This window comes from Trichomycterus rosablanca, chromosome 3 (assembly GCF_030014385.1).
Source record: "Trichomycterus rosablanca isolate fTriRos1 chromosome 3, fTriRos1.hap1, whole genome shotgun sequence".
NCBI lineage: Eukaryota > Metazoa > Chordata > Actinopteri > Siluriformes > Trichomycteridae > Trichomycterus > Trichomycterus rosablanca.
In genome coordinates this window covers 16,211,003-16,231,983 of record NC_085990.1, presented here as the reverse complement: position 1 = coordinate 16,231,983, position 20,981 = coordinate 16,211,003, and the positions used below count along the sequence as shown (strand labels likewise).

The 20,981-nt window shown below is 42.7% G+C and overlaps 1 protein-coding gene across 2 annotated transcripts; it reads right to left on the bottom strand.

The window, feature by feature from the left end:
• Positions 1-741: 741 nt before the first annotated feature.
• On the bottom strand, positions 742-15,533 carry flad1 (flavin adenine dinucleotide synthetase 1). Of its 2 annotated transcripts, none has more exons than XM_062992791.1 (8): positions 15,365-15,533; positions 11,311-11,510; positions 10,023-10,782; positions 6,902-7,049; positions 4,199-4,297; positions 2,766-2,955; positions 1,139-1,212; positions 742-955 (listed from the first exon to the last, which is right to left on the bottom strand). In XM_062992791.1, the coding sequence occupies exons 2-8, from the start codon at positions 11,467-11,469 to the stop codon at positions 820-822; spliced, it is 1,566 nt and encodes a 521-aa protein (XP_062848861.1). In that variant the 5' UTR covers positions 11,470-11,510; positions 15,365-15,533; the 3' UTR covers positions 742-819. The 2 variants fall into 2 exon arrangements, with proteins under 2 accessions (XP_062848861.1, XP_062848860.1); XM_062992790.1 differs by having other exon boundaries at positions 6,902-7,052; positions 15,365-15,531.
• Between the last annotated feature and the right edge of the window lie 5,448 nt (positions 15,534-20,981).

Below are 20,981 nucleotides of genomic sequence, written 5' to 3'. Positions count from 1 at the left end.
CAGATTTCTATAGTTATTATACCCAGCAAACAGAAGTGGTTCTCTTGTGGCCACACAATGGTTTAGACTTTATCCATCCAATAAAAATGTTACACCTGCCCACAAACATCCCAGTAGTCTATCATGGGTATGGACCAGCAGCAATGGTCTATGGATTAATATGTAGGGGGTTCCCCCTACAGACTAGCCATCCTGGCTGAAAGACTGCAATGACATTTTGGTCTATTTGGCTGCTAGATGATACAAGTGTTATCTGAATCCCAGTCACATTGTGTGTGTGGAAATGCTCATGTGGTAATGCTTAACATAGTCGTGAGTCCATTTGTATTTTACCAAGCGAAGTTGATGGTTCACCACTATCCTTCCATGTTTTAATAATGCATCAGACAGTAACCAAAGCCAATTTAAATAAGTTCCTTAGTTTTCTTTGTTTAATGCAGGCCAACCATTTTTTTGTAATTACGGGAAATTACACTGCACCAACTAGGGTTAAAATAATTGTTGCCAGCTGAAACGTTAATAACTCCAGCAATCTTCAAATCAATGTTGTACAATACAATCGTATGTATTTGCTTATTTAAATCTAAGGAAATTATTAAATCTAAGGAAGTGTTATTTATAACCAAGTAAAACCAAAACTTAAGGTTAAACAAGCTTCAGTTTTGGTCATAATATTTCTCTCATATTTCCAGTGTGAGATTAGTGTAAATGTGTAAATCCTATAAAAACAGGCAACTCTGATAAGTATTTAAAATTTATTCATATATGTTTTAATGATTATTTAAAACTAGTCAAATGTTGGACCACAATTTCTGAACATCATGTCCTTGAACTGCGCTCATCTTCCTCTTTTTCCAGATGGTGGGCAGATTTATAACGTGTGACCCCCCTGCTGTCCACCACTTTGAGGGACGGATTCTTAAATGTGTTGTCCATGCTGCCCAGTGAAGTATAGCTACAACACACAAAGAAATAACAGTAGTAAGCAAAGCACTGTTGTAGGTAGGACCTGTAGAATGTACAGTACAATCTAAATACTGTTGTGGGTCATGTTCTTTAATCTTCAATTGAATTTTTAAGATCTAAAATCCACAAATATGTCTAGGGTCCAAGAGGTTAATGGAACATTAAGCTTTACCCTTTATCATAAAGAATGCAGTAAGGCACTTGGAGGCTCCTTAGGAATGACCAGATATCATGATATGACCAGTCCTATAAGAAAAGAGACAGAAAACGAATGGTTATAACAGTAAACGGCACAGACGGGTCAGCTTTCTCCAATGTCTTGTGCTACTTGTAGTAGACTAGCTCCTGATAATGCAGTCCATGTTGTTTTGTCAATCCAGCTTATTCTTGGTTTTTCTGTCATAGCACTGCCTGCAGTGTTGTCATGTGAGTACCTCATCATGCCCAAAGTAGCATATCTAGTGGGACTTAATGCAGTTCACTGGCTCCTTTTCTGTTCTGGCGATCTCGTAAATTTGCTCAGTGGTTATCATCTTCCCTCATGAGATTTTGAGCAGTTTTCTGATGCAAACTTATTCTCAAATAACTTTCTCTCTTTCTTTAGTTTCAAGGCTTTACATCTGAATATGGATACTGGCCAGACAAAGCTTTTATTAATCATAGCTTGTTTATGGTGCTAGTTGATTTTTTTGTTCCATATCCTTGTCAATTTAATCATCCCCATGACTTCATGTCACCAGCAGCATTATAGATATGGCTAATTTGGGTAAATCTGTATGATTACTGTATTCAATTTCAAGGAAAACTTTAATTTACTCCTTATTGCTGGGATTTACAGCAGAAATCCCTAAAAAGCCATAGTCACTAATTAGCAATCGAGGGTGTATGCTCACATTCCCCCCAGAACTGTCAATGTGAGCGTACATGAAGAACTAAAAACAAAACAGTAGCTGCAATACTAACAAGCAGCCACAAGCAGGAACCAGTGTGCTTTACATGAAAATAGGATTTGCCTCTCCTGTTTGAGTTATAGTATAAATGCCATATTACCCCCAAAATGCCTTAAGATATGTTGTGTAGAACAATTGTAATTTTAAAACAATTTAAATCCAAATTATGTTTTTTAAGGTAGAAAGAAGCTGGATGATTTTCTGCATATTGAGCTTTACCTTTAACATCAACCAATCAGTGTCCAAAACTGGTATTTCATTATTTAAGCAGGTGTTGCTAGGTAGTTGCTTTAAAACATCTGGGCAAAAAAAAAAAAAAAGACGGGCCCACCACTGACGACCTGGTTGTGCGCTCTATAGACTAAAGGGAGGAATGGCCAGATGGGATGTCTCCTTATTGCCTTATTGAACTGGCTGGTAAAAATAAGCATCATAATGTGCATTATGTAGAGGTTGACGATGCAATGGGGGATTGGACATGTCTGAATGTACAGTATATTAGAAAAAAAGAAAACATAACTTTTCAGATTCCTAGAGATTAATTACACAAAAAATCTGAAAAGAACATAGAATCAACTTTATGACCCATTTTTCTGAATAACTGTACATCATGAGGTTTACGAAGATGGAATTATACATGTTGACCTTATCTAAGGTGATAGAGGCAGTTCCCTAGATAATTATTTGGGTTCTTTTGTATCTTCCTGGATGAGATATTTTGGCCACTGCCAATTTTTTTACTTGATAAGTAATAACTAGTTCTTTAAATGCCTTTTTCTTATATTGAATTTAGTTTAAAGATCCAGAACTGTTCAATGTATTGCACTGTGTGTGTGTGTGTGTGTTCACCAGTAAGGGGTTGACTCTCATGTAGTGAGGCCAGCCTGGGTCTGTGGGGCAGAGGGCAGTGAGGGTACGTGAGTACGGATCAGTGCGTCTGGTGCCCATGAGAACGGCTTTGAGTTCGGGTCTCCTCTCCTGCACCTCATTTAGAGCCTGTCGAATGCTGCCCTCCACTGAGATCAGGTCCAGATCATACCTGCAACACACACACACACTTTATTTGGATCAGAACATACAATAAAATCCATGATTATTGGGGTCTATGTTGTAGCTCCGTGGTTAAGGCACTGGACGAGTGATCAGGATGTCACTGGTTCAAGCCTTACCACTGCCAAGAACCCACTGTTGGGCAAGTCCATTAACCAACAATTGGATAGAACTCTTTGGCTCGAAACATCTGCCAAATGTTCTAAATGTAAACATGTAATGTGGAGGAAAATCACAGACCATGAGCTTGCTGACATCCCATTTCAAATCCATGTGCTCTCTTCAAATTCTTCTTTGCAGCTCTAACAGCCCCCACTCTTACAAATGTTTCTGTGGGAATTTTGCCCATGCACTTAAGAGTACTTGTAAGGCTCTGATGTTAGATGAGAAGAACTGACTTTGTTATATTTGTTACAACAAACTGATAAGATGTTTGATGGTATCAGGATCAGGGTTCTGTACAGACCACTTAAGTTTCTCCACACCAAGCTTATCTAACAATATCTTCATGGGCCCTTCATTTGTGCACAGGGGTATAGCCATGCTGAACAGGAAAGAGGCTTCTGCAAACTCAATATCACATTTATTTAATATGATTGATTTTATATGTTAGCGACTTGACTGGTATGTTTAATTGTTAGCGATTGGAGTCTGTATCATAGAATATCACAATATCAGTGGTACCTTGGTGGTTAGTGAAGTATTATGCAAATTAGGAAGCACCCATTGATGTCTTTTCCTTCTTTATCCTAAGCTACAGATGAAGGCTTAAATCAGACTTTTCTCCCAGTGGCAATTGGAAGCTGAGACTATCATCATGTATGTAGTCCCTCACAGAGAGCCGCATTGTGTAGGGTAACGCCATGAACTTGCACCGCTGAGATTCAAACTCGAAAGATGGAGATCTCAGTAGTGGGCTAGCAAGGTCTCTAGTTTATTGCCCATGGTACTTCAATGCTTCTGAAGACAGGGCAGTTGTAGCATAGTGGTTAAGGTACTGGACTAGTAATCGAAAGGTCACTAGTTCAAGCCCCACCACTGCCAGGTTGCCACTGTTGGGCCCTTGAGCAAGGCCCTTAACCCTCAATTGCTTAGACAGTATACTGTCACAGTACTGTTAATCACTTTGGATAAAAAAGTGTCTGCTAAATGCCACAAATGTAAATGAAGACCCAATAGGACAATCCAAGTAACAAAATCTTTACTTTATTTTACCATGACGACTCGTGTACCTCTGAATCGTGTCCTGCAGGAACCGTTCCATCTCAGGGAATTGTGAGACAATTCGGATGTACAGAGCTTTCACTTTGTCTTTATTATCTAGATGGCGGCTGAAACAGAGAAGGAGAATCGTCTCAGTTATCAGATGGTGATTTGTGCAATTAAACAAAGGAAAAACCTCGTCCAGGCTTTTCCATACAGACAGGTACAGCATTATTCAAAGGTAACTGACCCTCTGTTGAGACCTTAAGTAAAAACACGACATTGCTAAATAAATTTAATAATAAAATAAAATAATTTTGCTAACTATATGGTCAAAAGTATGTGGACACCCCTCCTCATTGTTGACTTCTGTTGTTTTAGTGAAAAGGTCCATTCCTGTTTCACTGTGACTGTGCCCAAAGCAAGGTCTGTAAAGACACGGCTTGACGAGTCTGGTATGGGAAACTCCAGTGGCCTACACAAAGCCCTGACCGCAACCCTACTGAACAGCTTTGGGATGAATTGGGATTAATTGTGTCAGCCAGGTCCTTTTGATGTAACATTAGTGAATTCAAACATTTGGACGAGAATGAACAGGCACAGCTTCCCACACACAGACTCCAAAATCGTGTGGAATGCCTTCTCTGAAGGTCAAATTGCGTCTTTACAGTCGTTAGTTTATGCTGGAACTGGGAAAAGCAGACTATATGGCCAAAAGTATTTGGACACCTGACCATGACCGTGTTGGACACCCCATTACAAAAATAAATGGTATTAAAATAAACTGACATCTATGTGATATTTTCAGCTATAACAACAGCCAAAAGAAAAGTCATCTTACATACTTCCATACTGTCTGTGGGAATTTGTGCCCATTCAGTCAAAAGAGCATTTTGTCAGCATCAGTTCATGTTTCAGTTCATCCCAAAGCTCTGTAGTGGGGCTGAGGTCAGGGCTCTGTGCAGGCAGCTGGAGTTTCTTTAAATCAAGCTTTTCTTCTTGTCTTTATAGATTTTGCTTTGTGCACAAGGGCTCGGTCATGCTATATAATTGGTTTATTACACCTGTTAGCAATTGTTGTGCCTGAAACACATGAATTCAAAATGAGAAGGAAAGCCACAATACTTTTGTCCATATAGTGTAAGTCTGGCCAACCAATGTACATGAAAATGTAGCTGCTGAAGAGGAACCGGGTAGGTTTTTATTTAGAAACAGCACTGCTGAATCACGCTCTTTATTACAGCTGCACTATTGATACGCATTCCTCGAAATGCTGAGACATCAAGGAGCATTCCATTCAGTTTAATGGTCTAATAACAGGAATATGTTTGCTAATGTCTTACTGTGGAATAAAGCTAGATGAGGCTTGGTTTATGACTACTGGTAAACTGCATCCTTCCAGCAGTTCTTTCTAATTCCACCATAAAACAGCTTATTTGCTGATTGAAAATACAGATCAGCTCATTGATTTTCTCCTCAAAGCAATGCATGTATAGTGAAGTGGAACAAACATTCAAACAGTTATTTTAAATAAACTTTTGACTTTGTACTTAGTACAATGTAGCACCACAACCCCCCCCCCCCCCCCCCCCCCCCTCCCCGGACAGGATGCCAATCCATCACAGGGCCCCGTCCATCCCCACCACCACTCAGACAGATTTGAAACCTGGATCTCAGTGGTAGCAGGATCGCATAATTTACCCCATGTCACCAATCGCCCACTTACAAATCCAACAAAGTGGAATTATATGGGTGAGGAACAGTATTTAGTCACTGTATTTCAAATGTATACATGTAAATGTTTCATCAAAATAAACCTAGTTCTAGAAATCAATGCTGCTGCTGGAAAATAAGTCATTTTTATAAAATATGTTGCTATTGGTTAAAAATATTTCATGCATATTCCACTAGCACACCAGCGCCGAGATTCTGAACTCCTCTGCCTGGCTGCCCACACTCAATTCTTGCCTGGCTGCCCACATGTTTTTAGAGAAAACATAATTTTTCGGCTGAGCTGTCCTTCTTCCATTGCTCCGATGTCCAGTCCAATTATGTGTGTGCAAGTTGCAGGTCTTAAAAACAGCACTAGGTTTAAAGTATGTGGACACCTGCAACAATTCTTAAAAAATGGTTTTATAAAATGGATTATAAAACATTTTATAAAATGGGCTTTTATATGGTTTTATAAAATGGGCAGCCAGGGCAGTTGTAGCCTAGCGGTTAAGGTACTGGACTAGTAATCGAGAGGTTGCCGGTACAAGCCCCACCACTGCCAGGTTGCCACTGTTGGGCCCTTGAGCAAGACCCTTAACCCTCAATTGTTCAGACTGTATACTGTCACAATACTGTAAGTCGCGTTGGATAAAAGCGTCTGCTAAATGCTGAAAATGTAAATGTAAATTATATTCCTGGGTGCTCGGGTGGCTATTAAGTTAGCCCACCACCTGTGAGATCTGGGTTCGCATCTCAGCAGTGTGATCTGCGATCGCAGACATGACTGGCTATGTCAGGTGGGATGGCCGAAGCCCTCGGACAGATTGTCGCCCTGTCCGGGGTATTCCTGCCCATAAAACATAAAGCAATATATGAAAATGAATGAAATAAAAGATTCTATCCTTTCAACTTTGTGGCATACAGTTTAAGGAAGGCCCTTTTTTATGAGCACAAAGTTAGTTCCATAAAGACAAGCTTTGCCAAGACTAAACACACCATAAAAACGTTTCTATTCTTACCGTTTCAGTGCAGCGTAGTAGAGATGCAGCAGCACCGTGCAGTCTTTTCCTCCGTTGAAGCCGACACAGATCTGGTCGGTGGAAAACTGATCCAGTGCCGTCTCTATGGTCTTCAGAGCTGCAGCCACTTTCTCCCCTAACGGTGACCCTGCTGAATATTTAAGATTAAGATGAAGACTCAATGTTTCGCTATTTGGCAGACACTTGTGTTCAAAGCAACTTACAATAGAGACAAGATTCAAAGAGCATTGTTGAAGGTGGCAGTAGTGGGACTTGAACATTCAAACTTCAAATAAATCATCAATCTATAAATCCCTGTGGGGATAAAATGCTGCAGGGTGAAAGTGAATTTCACGAGCAGGAGTTTGTTGCACATGGGGATGTAAAGCTTACTCGACTGTGGACTGTGACACCCATGTTCCAGGTTCTCATTTCTGACAGGCCAGTATTTTATGGTTCCTGGATTCATCTGACCATCTAGACAAATTTCCTCTTAGCATAAGGAGACAATTCGAGTTTTCTTCCCCACCTTGGCAAAAAGACAACTGTTTCATGTGATTTTAATTGGTGTAACCATCTAGCTCTAGTTACAGTGTATCACAAAAGTGAGTACACCCCTCACATTTCTGCAAATATTTCATTATATCTTTTCATGGGACAACACTATAGACATGAAACTTGGATATAACTTAGAGTAGTCAGTGTACAGCTTGTATAGCAGTGTAGATTTACTGTCTTCTGAAAATAACTCAACACACAGCCATTAATGTCTAAATAGCTGGCAACATAAGTGAGTACACCCCACAGTGAACATGTCCAAATTGTGCCCAGATGTGTCGTTGTCCCTCCCTGGTGTCATGTGTCAAGGTCCCAGGTGTGAATGGGGAGCAGGGCTGTTAAATTTGGTGTTTTGGGTACAATTCTCTCATACTGGCCACTGGATATTCAACATGGCACCTCATGGCAAAGAACCCTCTGAGGATGTGAGAAATAGAATTGTTGCTCTCCACAAAGATGGCCTGGGCTATAAGAAGATTGCTAACACCCTGAAACTGAGCTACAGCATGGTGGCCAAGGTCATACAGCGGTTTTCCAGGACAGGTTCCACTCGGAACAGGCTTCGCCAGGGTCGACCAAAGAAGTTGAGTCCACGTGTTCGGCGTCATATCCAGAGGTTGGCTTTAAAAAATAGACACATGAGTGCTGTCAGCATTGCTGCAGAGGTTGAAGACGTGGGAGGTCAGCCTGTCAGTGCTCAGACCATACGCCGCACACTGCATCAACTCGGTCTGCATGGTCGTCATCCCAGAAGGAAGCTGACGCACAAGAAAGCCCGCAAACAGTTTGCTGAAAACAAGCAGTCCAAGAACATGGATTACTGGAATGCCCTGTGGTCTGACGAGACCAAGATAAACTTGTTTGGCTCAGATGGTGTCCAGCATGTGTGGCGGCGCCCTGGTGAGAAGTACCAAGACAACTGTATCTTGCCTACAGTCAAGCATGGTGGTGGTAGCATCATGGTCTTGGGCTGCATGAGTGTTGCTGGCACTGGGGAGCTGCAGTTCATTGAGGGAAACATGAATTCCAACATGTACTGTGACATTCTGAAACAGAGCATGATCCCCTCCCTTCGAAAACTGGGCCTCATGGCAGTTTTCCAACAGGATAACGACCCCAAACACAACCTCCAAGATGACAACTGCCTTGCTGAGGAAGCTGAAGGTAAAGGTGATGGACTTAACCCAATTGAGCATCTGTGGCGCATCCTCAAGTGGAAGGTGGAGGGGTTCAAGGTGTCTAACATCCACCAGCTCCGTGATGTCATCATGGAGGAGTGGAAGAGGATTCCAGTAGCAACCTGTGCAGCTCTGGTGAACTCCATGCCCAGGAGGGTTAAGGCAGTGCTGGATAATAATGGTGGTCACACAAAATATTGACACTTTGGGCACAATTTGGACATGTTCACTGTGGGGTGTACTCACTTATGTTGCCAGCCATTTAGACATTAATGGCTGTGTGTTGAGTTATTTTCAGAAGACAGTAAATCTACACTGCTATACAAGTTGTACACTGACTACTCTAAGTTATATCCAAGTTTCATGTCTATAGTGTTGTCCCATGAAAAGATATAATGAAATATTTGCAGAAATGTGAGGGGTGTACTCACTTTTGTGATACACTGTATATGGGTACCGAGAAGTCCCCAGCTATAGTCAATCATATAGTCAATCAAATTAGGAGGCCATGCCATGAATTTAGAAGTTATTACAGAACTAAATTTTTTTAGACAAAGAAATATGTGCTCCAACCATCCAGTCTATATGGCCAAAAGTATGTGACCAAGTCTTTTGTTATGGGGTTATAGTGTTTCAGCCGCGAAAACCAACCATTTTTTCTCCCACTTTTAGCGCATCCAATTTCTGCCCGTCAATCATTCTCTCACTAATGCTGGTCCCTGCTTCTGATTGGGAAGGACGAGGATGCTCCACGCCCCCTCCGACACATGCACAGCAATCGAACGTCTTATCACCTACACATGACGAGTGCAGTGCGGTACAGCGCTGCGCACGGAGGGCCACACCCTCTACCGCACTCCTTCCCCATCTCCGTGCGGGCGCCACCAACCAGCCAGCAAAGGTCGTAATCGCGCTAGTCCGAGAGAGAGTCCCCATCCGGCTTAGTCCCGCCCCTTATCTGAACAACAGGCCAATCGTTGTTCATGTAGCCACTCAGCCTCAGCCGGCAAGGCAGAGCCGAGATTCGATACGATGTATTCGAGCTGCGTAACCTGAGCGGCACTCACTCTCTTTCTTAATCGCTTATCTAATCAGAGTCGGGGGGACCGGGGTAGTACTTGGAAGTCTTGGTCATGCTCTTCCAACCAATGTCGGACATTTCTAGCCGTGTGACATGTCGCATTGTCTTGCTGGAAGATCCCATCCGCTCCAGGGAATTAAGTTAAGGATGGATTCATACCCAAATCGGTTGAGAGTGCCTTCCACACCTTATATACCCACTAACAAGCTCACCTACGTATTGACCTTTTCCAGATCTTTCCCACTGACTGCGCCAACTCTGAGTAATGACAAAAGTCCAAAGACAGTAGTTTGAACATGATTACCTTTACTGGCGAGTGAGTAGACCTCCTGAGGTGCGATGGCTACAGAATCAGGCACCAATTGCACTACACTTCCTTTAGGCAGCTCCTCTTCCAGTCTGGCCTGTGCCTTCTCCACTTCCTCAGAACTACCCGTGTCCAGCACCAGCCTCACGCGGTAGTAGTTGCTCAGCCAGTCGGGGTACGACCCCAGTGCTACGCTTTTGCCCCATTCCGACTGCAGGCGTGTCAGCGTAGGCGCGATTTCTGTCTCGTCTGCATCTACGAACACCTGCCGTGTGTGGAAAGCAGTGCCCGGGCTGGCAAAGAGGTGCCCCAGGCCATTAAAGGTACGTTCCAGAAGCGTGGGGATACCGGGAAACATAAAGACGTTCCGGACGCTGACCAGCGGGTAGTGGAGAGGCTCGCCTGTCTGTGGATCACGGCCGTAGTTGAGCCTGGCGGAAGCAGGCACCGTGGCGAGTTTCATGGTGGCGCTGGTTGAGTCGACGTTACCGAAGAACTGCTTAACGAGCCGCGAGAGCTCCGGGTGAGCATGCAGGCTCTCGCCAAATGCCAGCGCTACGGCCTCAAAGGTCACATCGTCGTGCGTGGGCCCAACGCCACCCGCCGTGATGAGGTGCGTGACAGTGGGTGAGAGCTCAGCCACTTCCTTCGCGATGACCTGCTGCACGTCAGGGACCACCGTGATGCGCTGCACGCTGACCCCAAGCTTGCGCAGGCCTCTGCACAGGAAGGTGCTGTTCGTGTCCGCTGTGTGTCCCTAATGCATGAAAATAAACCAGGAATAAACAGCCACGCTTAAAAATGTGCAGCTAATCAAACATACATGTCTTATTTCTTACAGCACCTTGAGTAAGTAGTTCCCCTCCTACTGATTTCCACGAATTTTGTTTGAATATTTGTCACACAGAACAGTTTCAGATCCTCATACAAAGTCTAATATAAGCAGAACATGCAGAATATGCAGCACAAAGCACAGGAAAGAGGTTATGCAACACCTTTATCACTCATATGAAAATATTTTTTTGAGAGAGAGATTAGCTGTTGAAGAACAGCATGAAAGGAACAGATGGACTACAGTCAGTAATTGTAAAACTATAAAGTGCTACTATATGGTAAGTGGAGCTGATAAATAGGACGGTGAGTGTAGAAACAAGGAGGTGGTTTTAATGCTATGGTTGTTCAGTGTATTTAACCATCCAAATTGCTCACTTTGACCAAGTAGAAATAAGTCAACAATAAGTTAGTCAATTACTGAGGGAAACTAGCTAATGTATGTCGGTTTTACCTTGAGGATCTCATCACCGATGACGATGATGGCGGCTGTCACTGCCCCTTCGTTGTCGGCAGATAAAGTGCTGCCATTTTCAGCCATGCTGGTAAGGTGAGCTCCGATACGACGAATCCTCCCCACGGCTCTGCCAAGCCGAGGTAAAGCCTGGAGCATTCAGCCACAAACCAAGAGCACAGAAGAGACGCAGAGATGATCTGAAAGAGACAAGAAACATGAACAGAAATAATTTACGTAAGTCACATGATCATTTTAAAGCATGAACTACTAACGCCTAGTTCACACTACACGATTCTTGCCCTGATTGGTCAGCTTTAGATTTGCTGGCTCGGGAGTAGGGCTGGACGCTATGACTAAAATTTATATCACGATATAACTCCTAATTTCGGTCGATACAATATAATTCCGATATCGATATGAATAATACAAATGTCAAACTGCCGAGAACACCAAAATTGGATGGCTGTACCTGCAAACCTCTTTTCTGGTTTCTGGCAAGAAATTCAAGCTGAATACACCACTGAAATAGTCCTTCATCTCTTATCAGCTATTTCGTCTGCTTCTTTTTCAACTGTGGACAGTGGCGGAGCCAGACAATTTTCATAGGGGTGGCCAGACTGAGACCATTGCCCACACAGGGGTGGCACAGAAACTGTCTGATAGCTTATTTTTTCTATGTGGCAAGTTGCTATGGATCTAGTAGTGTTTTGGTCACTCACTCATTTACCTATACAGTGAGTGGCATGTAGAATTACATCAAGCCTAGCTAATAAAAAAACTAAAATATAGCCTATAACCTTAACATTATGAGGAAGAATTTCAAAGATATTCCTTTGCAATACTTGATCATTTGACTGCAAACTTGTGTGTACTGATGAGACTCATTCGAACCCCTGAACATGCTAGCGTGAATGCATGGAAAACAAATTTAAATTTTCTTTCAAGAATATGATACAGACTGACCAACACTATTAAGCCAAATCAGCATTGAAAATTGACTTTACTTTTAATAGCCTTCTACAATGCTGGAGCTTCTTACAACTGAACATTTTCTTTTAAATAGAAGTGTTATTTAAATGCTATTAAATTTTTTTTTTTTTTTAAAACAACGCCCAATTTAGAGGAAAACCGCCCAATCTGGCAACACTGGAACGCGCAGAGCCCGTTAGAGCCTTTACTCGTAGCGCGCCTCAACTACAGTAGTATTAATTAGTACTCAGTAGTACTTCTTCTGTAATTGTGTTGGTTGACATTTATGTTCAGTGTATTACTGCACTGTTTTGGTGGAGAACTACTTGCTTGAGGTGCGCTGTTGAATTGCATCCCTGTGGGAACACCTGTGTGCAAAAAAGTAACACCGGCAAAGCGGTGGTGGGGGGAGCCGGCCGAAGACTCATTTATGTTGGCCTTGGCCACCACTGGCCCCCCCCTGGCTCCGCCCCTGACTGTGTATGCTCGTTCACTCACAGCTGTTGAACTCATTTTGCCGCTAATCCACCGTGTTGTAGGTAGTGTAATCAGAGCAGTAACGCTGAGCACTGGCTTCGTGCCTGTGGCGTACGTCATCACGCACTGACGTATGTCGATCGAATTTGTTTAAAAATCATATCACCGTTATTGAAACATTTTCTATCGCGATATATATCAATATTGAATTATTTTCCAGCACTACTCTGGAGTAACTCGGCCTTCGTTTGCCGATCGAAACTTGGCTCTGAATCGCTATGTGAACTACTATACAACTCGGTCCGAGTGGCTCGCCGAGCGCTCGGCAAATGAAGAGAGATATCTAGCTTGTCAAATATCTGGATCCGAGTTGCCCAACTGGCAAGATACGGTGTGAGGGGAAACGCAGGGGAGAAGTTGTTAAAAGGTGGGACAGGGGCTTAATATAGTTTCTATCAGAATACATCGACACACACAGGTTTTACAGTATTTCTGACCTTATTGTTCTCTACAAAACATAACACCAATGCTGCATTGCAAAAATATGTATTAACCTCCAACTCACTACAGAACAATCCACACTGTTCCTATTTTTCCTACTTGTCTTTATGCTGCACATCAGCACACAAACTTTGATCGCTCACTACTTGTTGACGTGCATTTTTGGACACAGTATCATTTAACCCCTCGTCACTTCTCACGTTTGTTTTCATGACAAAACGTAGTTTGGGAGACCAGAGAAGCTCGTCTGCGATCCCAGTTGGTGATAGAGGTGTAGTGTGAAACCCCCTATCGCCGATTAGTCGTGTAGTGTGAAAGCCACACCGACTTGAAAGACTCCCGATTACAAGAGATCCAGTTGTGTAGTGTGAACCGTACAGCGATCTGACGACTTGGAAAGTCGTGTAATGTAAACTTGGCATAAGTCAAGCTAATTGGATGTGATCTTTGAGAACAGATGGGTTAGAAACCTTTTGTTCCTTTAATTGGATACAAGTGTAATGACTTAACAAATTAAAGAAAAAAAAAAAAAAAAAAAAAAGTGTCTAAGTAAGATGTTGGACCATAGGCTTGAATGTGCCTTAGCATAGATTCTACAAGTCTTTGGACCTGCGATACACCACAGCTACTTGTGTCAGGCTTTGGTGCCTACACCATTATTTTAGTGTACACCACACATACACTGACTCTGCTAAAATCCCCCCCATGTGGACAGTTTTTGTGACTAAAGCTTCTGACATTTATGGCCTGATAATAAACCCTCTTCAAAAGCCACTTGAATGTTTTCACGTGACTTTATGGGCAAATAAATGTAGGTTAATGGTAAAAAAAATTATGTTCATTCAACATAAAATCCACAACACAAAGTGTGCAAAAAGGCAAGGGGTCTGTATATTTTTGAATCCACTGTAGCTATATGGGCACAGGAAAGTCACCACATAACTTTGAACTTTAGTTTATTCATTTGTTTAATGTCTGATAAACCACTGCTTTATTGTGGTCAGTCATAGTGGGTCAGATTGATTGGGCGAGTTGTAGGAAACACCCCAGACAGGTCACAGGTCCATCACAGTAGCTGCACGCATGCACACACACACACACTTTTTAGTATTTCAATTTGGCCTGAATGCATGCCTTTGAACATGTACACTGATCAGCCATAACATTAAAACCACTTTTACACTCACTGTCCATTTTATCAGCTCCACTTACCATATAGAAGCACTTTGTAGTTCTACAATTACTGACTGTAGTCCACCTGTTTCTCTGCATCCTTTTTTAGCCTGCTTTCACCCTGTTCTTCAATGGTCAGGACCCCCACAGAGCAGATATTATTTAGGTGGTGGATCATTCTCAGCACTGCAGTGACACTGACATGGTGGTGGTGTGTTAGTGTGTGTTATGCTAGTATGTGTAGATCAGACACAGTAGCGCTGCTGGAGTTTTTAAATAGTGTCCACTCACTGTCCACTCTATTAGACACTCCTACCTAGATGGTCCACCTTGTAGATGTAAAGTCAGAGACGATCGCTCATCTATTGCTGCTGTTTGAGTTGGTCATCTTCTAGACCTTCATCAGCGGTCACAGGACACTGCCCACGGGGCGCTGTTGGATGAATATTTTTGGTTGGTGGACTATTCTCAGTCCAGCAGGGACAGTGAGGTGTTTAAAAACTCCAGCAGTGCTGCTGCGTCTTATCCACTCATACCAGCACCATGTCAGTGTCACTGCAGTGCTGAGAATGATCCACCACCTAAATAATACCTGCTCTGTGGTGGTCCTGTGGGGGTCCTGACCATTGAAGAACAGCATGAAAGGGGGCTAACAAAGCATGCAGAGAAACAGATGGACTACAGTCAGTAATTGTAGAACTACAAAGTGCTTCTATATGGTAAGTGGAGCTGATAAAATGGACAGTGAGTGTAGAAACATGGAGGTATATACACATCTTCAGTATATACATGTATATTAAACCCTTTAATCTTCCAGATAAGAACAATAGTGAACTATTGCAGAAATTATTAAAAATGACAGAGATGTCCCTTAATAGTGTATGTAAACTCTTGATTTAAACATGATGGTTTGATGAGCTCTGTATCTTACCTTTTAAACTGGTAATGAATGTTCTTTTTGTGGGTCCAGTATATTATCCTGATATGATCATGTTATAATATTTAACAATCAAGGTCTAACAAATCTTTAAGTTATCAATAAAACATTGATCAGATCGTATTATGATCTGTAAATAACTGTCATAACACCATGTGGTATTAAGACCACTCTATCGGTAGTAGGACCTCAGTGAGATTTCTCTACAAATTATTTAATTCAAAATAATAAAAATAGACTATGACCAAAAACTGAAGGGTTTAATAAGAATTACAAAACGTTACACGTTAATGCTCTCACACTTGTCCTCTGCCGAAGTCACTCACCAAAACAAACCAGTGTCATGTTTAAAAAAAAAAAACTTGACTGTAAGACTGTCTTTCTAAGCCAATAGAAACGCTGTGTGCCGCTGAACGACCCAATGAGCTTAACGAAGGGCGGGAATTTCAGCTCCAATGCGGAAAGAACACATTGACCGTGATGTGTTTTTATCCCACCTGTTTTACGTAAATGCTCCTGGATTGGCTAAGATTTTGAACGAGGAGCGAGATCATGCGTGTTCCAGAGCCGTAGCGCTCTGGCGTGTTCGAACTATCAGCCACTCAGAAAAAAAGAAGGCGGGTCTTTTTTTTAAGTACACCGCATGACCGGGGTCGTCAGTGTCGCTCAGAAAGTTACACAATATGAGCAGCTTTACTCAGTCAACAATTTAACCCAATTTAATTATCAACTAGGTTCAGTTCGACTGGACATTGTTCTATAAAACTAGACAATTCCATTTGATTTATTTATTATTTATTTATTAGGATTTTAATGTCATGTGTTACACTTTGGTTACATTCATGACAGAAACAGTAGTTACTCATTACACAAGTTTCATTAGTACACAAGTTTCATTAGTTCACAAGTTTTATGTCAAGCACGGTCATGAACAATTTTGTATCTCCAATTAACTTCACTTACATGTTTTTGGACTGTGGGAGGACACCAGAGCTCCTGAAAGAAACCCGCCCATACACGGGAAGAACATGCAAACTCCACACGGAAAGGACGCTTACCGCCCCACCTGGGTATCGAACCCTTGGGTCACAGTGCTACCCCCCGAGCCACCATGCCGCCCCAATTCCATTTGAAACGGGACCGTACCAGTAATGGAAAGTCTCCAAAGTAACACTCTCCAACGCATCGTGAGAGCAGCTGAGAAGATCATTGGCACCTCTTTCCTCACCCTTCACGGGCTACACGACACCCGCCTCACCCATAAAGCCCTCTGCATGGCAGATGATTCCACCCACCCACTACACAGCTTCTTTAGTCTGCTCATCACTTTAAACTATTTATAAATCATCTCATTTTCACTGCCGTTGTAATTGCACTGGTTTGACACAAAGACTTCTAAATCTGCATTGTCACTTTAAATGTCTAGGTTTTGGGATCTCTATTTTTCAATTGTTATATTTTAGTGCTATATTTTTCATACTTCTTGTATGTCAGTGTATATATATTTGCGCTTTAGTGTGTTTATCTATTTTTATATTCTCCTTATTCTAGGTTTATTGTTTTAATTAATGTTTAGTGATGCACCATGGGTCAGAGAGTAACATAATTTCAATCCTCTGTATGTCCTATACATATTGCAGTATTGACAATGAAGCAACTTTGACTTTGACTTGACATTTATTCAGCTAAATCAGTCTGGAAGGCATGACAAAGCTATTTCTAAAGCTTTGGTACTCCACCAAACCACAATGAGAGTAAGATAAGATGTATTATCACCAAATCAAAAAGGTTTTGTTGCAGTTGCTGCTGCTAAAGTTGTTGTTGCACAGCAAGTTTCTAAGGTTAGAGAGACAATTATTTTCCTATAGGTAATATATTTGTTGCATAACCTTTTTCTAAATAATTAATTATTAGTATAAATGTATTACTTAAAACATTTTTCTATTACCTCATGTTCTCAAAAAATAGAGAAGGCACACTGTTTTCCACACTGTTATGTGCTAAGTTTTGTTCATGAGGTTGAAGTGATTGATATCTTTGCCATTTTTTGCCATCTTTGACTAATTTGGCTAAATAAGAGTTGGACACTGCATGCACCTCATCTACATTTTTAAGGATTCACATAAATTGTAAATTATTACATGAAATAAAGCAAAGTTAGAGCATTTTTACAAGTGGTCTAAGACTTTTGGACCTTACTATACATCTGTTACTTATCCGTCCTGCTACAATGGCTGCAACAAAAATGCACACCAAACCACATAATATACACCAATCAGTCATAACATTAAAACCAACTCCTTGTTTCTACACTCACTGTCCATTTTATCAGCTCCACTTACAGTGTATCACAAAAGTGAGTACACCCCTCACATTTCTGCAAATATTTCATTATATCTTTTCATGGGACAACACTATAGACATGAAACTTGGATATAACTTAGAGTAGTCAGTGTACAGCTTGTATAGCAGTGTAGATTTACTGTCTTCTGAAAATAACTCAACACACAGCCATTAATGTCTAAATAGCTGGCAACATAAGTGAGTACACCCCACAGTGAACATGTCCAAATTGTGCCCAAATGTGTCGTTGTCCCTCCCTGGTGTCATGTGTCAAGGTCCCAGGTGTAAATGGGGAGCAGGGCTGTTAAATTTGGTGTTTTGGGTACAATTCTCTCCTACTGGCCACTGGATATTCAACATGGCACCTCATGGCAAAGAACTCTCTGAGAATGTGAGAAATAGAATTGTTGCTCTCCACAAAGATGGCCTGAGCTATAAGAAGATTGCTAACACCCTGAAACTGAGCTACAGCATGGTGGCCAAGGTCATACAGCGGTTTTCCAGGACAGGTTCCACTTGGAACAGGCTTCGCCAGGGTCGTCCAAAGAAGTTGAGTCCACGTGTTCGGCGTCATATCCAGAGGTTGGCTTTAAAAAATAGACACATGAGTGCTGCCAGCATTGCTGCAGAGGTTGAAGACGTGGGAGGTCAGCCTGTCAGTGCTCAGACCATACGCCGCACACTGCATCAACTCGGTCTGCATGGTCGTCATCCCAGAAGGAAGCTGACGCACAAGAAAGCCAGCAAACAGTTTGCTGAAGACAAGCAGTCCAAGAACATGGATTACTGGAATGCCCTGTGGTCTGACGAGACCAAGATAAACTTGTTTGGCTCAGATGGTGTCCAGCATGTGTGGCGGCGCCCTGGTGAGAAGTACCAAGACAACTGTATCTTGCCTACAGTCAAGCATGGTGGTGGTAGCATCATGGTCTTGGGCTGCATGAGTGTTGCTGGCACTGGGGAGCTGCAGTTCATTGAGGGAAACATGAATTCCAACATGTACTGTGACATTCTGAAACAGAGCATGATCCCCTCCCTTCGAAAACTGGGCCTCATAGTCAAGTCAAGTCAACTTTATTTATATAGCGCTTTTTACAATATACATTGTCTCAAAGCAACTTTACAAAATCCAGGACCAACAGATACAAAAACCCCTGTTGAGCAAGCCGAGGGCGACTGTGGCAAGGAAAAACTCCCTGAAAATTACAGGAAGAAACCTTGAGAGGAACCAGACTCAGCAGGGCCCATCCTTCTTGGGTGGCCTGGAGGATACTTTAAATACAGTGTATCACAAAAGTGAGTACACCCCTCACATTTCTGCAAATATTTCATTATATCTTTTCATGGGACAGCACTATAGACATGAAACTTGGATATAACTTAGAGTAGTCAGTGTACAACTTGTATAGCAGTGTAGATTTACTGTCTTCTGAAAATAACTCAACACACAGCCATTAATGTCTAAATGGCTGGCAACATAAGTGAGTACACCCCACAGTGAACATGTCCAAATTGTGCCCAAAGTGTCAATATTTTGTGTGACCACCATTATTATCCAGCACTGCCTTAACCCTCCTGGGCATGGAGTTCACCAGAGCTGCACAGGTTGCTACTGGAATCCTCTTCCACTCCTCCATGATGACATCACGGAGCTGGTGGATGTTAGACACCTTGAACTCCTCCACCTTCCACTTGAGGATGCGCCACAGGTGCTCAATTGGGTTTAGTCCATCACCTTTACCTTCAGCTTCCTCAGCAAGGCAGTTGTCATCTTGGAGGTTGTGTTTGGGGTCGTTATCCTGTTGGAAAACTGCCATGAGGCCCAGTTTTCGAAGGGAGGGGATCATGCTCTGTTTCAGAATGTCACAGTACATGTTGGAATTCATGTTTCCCTCAATGAACTGCAGCTCCCCAGTGCCAGCAACACTCATGCAGCCCAAGACCATGATGCTACCACCACCATGCTTGACTGTAGGCAAGATACAGTTGTCTTGGTACTTCTCACCAGGGCGCCGCCACACATGCTGGACACCATCTGAGCCAAACAAGTTTATCTTGGTCTCGTCAGACCACAGGGCATTCCAGTAATCCATGTTCTTGGACTGCTTGTTTTCAGCAAACTGTTTGCGGGCTTTCTTGTGCGTCAGCTTCCTTCTGGGATGACGACCATGCAGACCGAGTTGATGCAGTGTGCGGTGTATGGTCTGAGCACTGACAGGCTGACCTCCCACGTCTTCAACCTCTGCAGCAATGCTGGCAGCACTCATGTGTCTATTATTATTTTTTTTTATTATTTTTTTTTTTTTATTATTATTTTTCTCCGAATTTTCTCCCCAATTTTTCTCCCAATTTTTAGCGCTTCCAATCTGTCTTCCGCTGCTAACAGGCACACCAGACCTGCATCCAAGGAGAGCACGCCGCTGCCCCACGCCTTCTTTACACGCGTACAGCCCTCCTCTTCTCGTCCGTGCATTCTGCACGGGCGTCTCTTCTGCAAATCAGGGTCCTTACACAGCGCATGAAGACCCACCCACATATAGTCCGGTCCCCCACCCTGCAGGCACTGCCAATTATGCCCGCCAGATGGCGCCCAGCCGACCGGTGGCAACACCGAGCCTCGAACCGGGAGGTTCAGAAACTCGGTGCTGGTGCGTCAGCGGAATATCCCGCTGCGCCACCTGGGCGCATGTGTCTATTTTTTAAAGCCAACCTCTGGATATGACGCCGAACACGTGGACTCAACTTCTTTGGTCGACCCTGGCGAAGCCTGTTCCGAGTGGAACCTGTCCTGGAAAACCGCTGTATGACCTTGGCCACCATGCTGTAGCTCAGTTTCAGGGTGTTAGCAATCTTCTTATAGCCCAGGCCATCTTTGTGGAGAGCAACAATTCTATTTCTCACATCCTCAGAGGGTTCTTTGCCATGAGGTGCCATGTTGAATATCCAGTGGCCAGTATGAGAGAATTGTACCCAAAACACCAAATTTAACTGCCCTGCTCCCCATTCACACCTGGGACCTTGACACATGACACCAGGGAGGGACAACGACACATCTGGGCACAATTTGGACATGTTCACTGTGGGGTGTACTCACTTATGTTGCCAGCCATTTAGACATTAATGGCTGTGTGTTGAGTTATTTTCAGAAGACAGTAAATCTACACTGCTATACAAGCTGTACACTGACTACTCTAAGTTATATCCAAGTTTCATGTCTATAGTGTTGTCCCATGAAAAGATATAATGAAATATTTGCAGAAATGTGAGG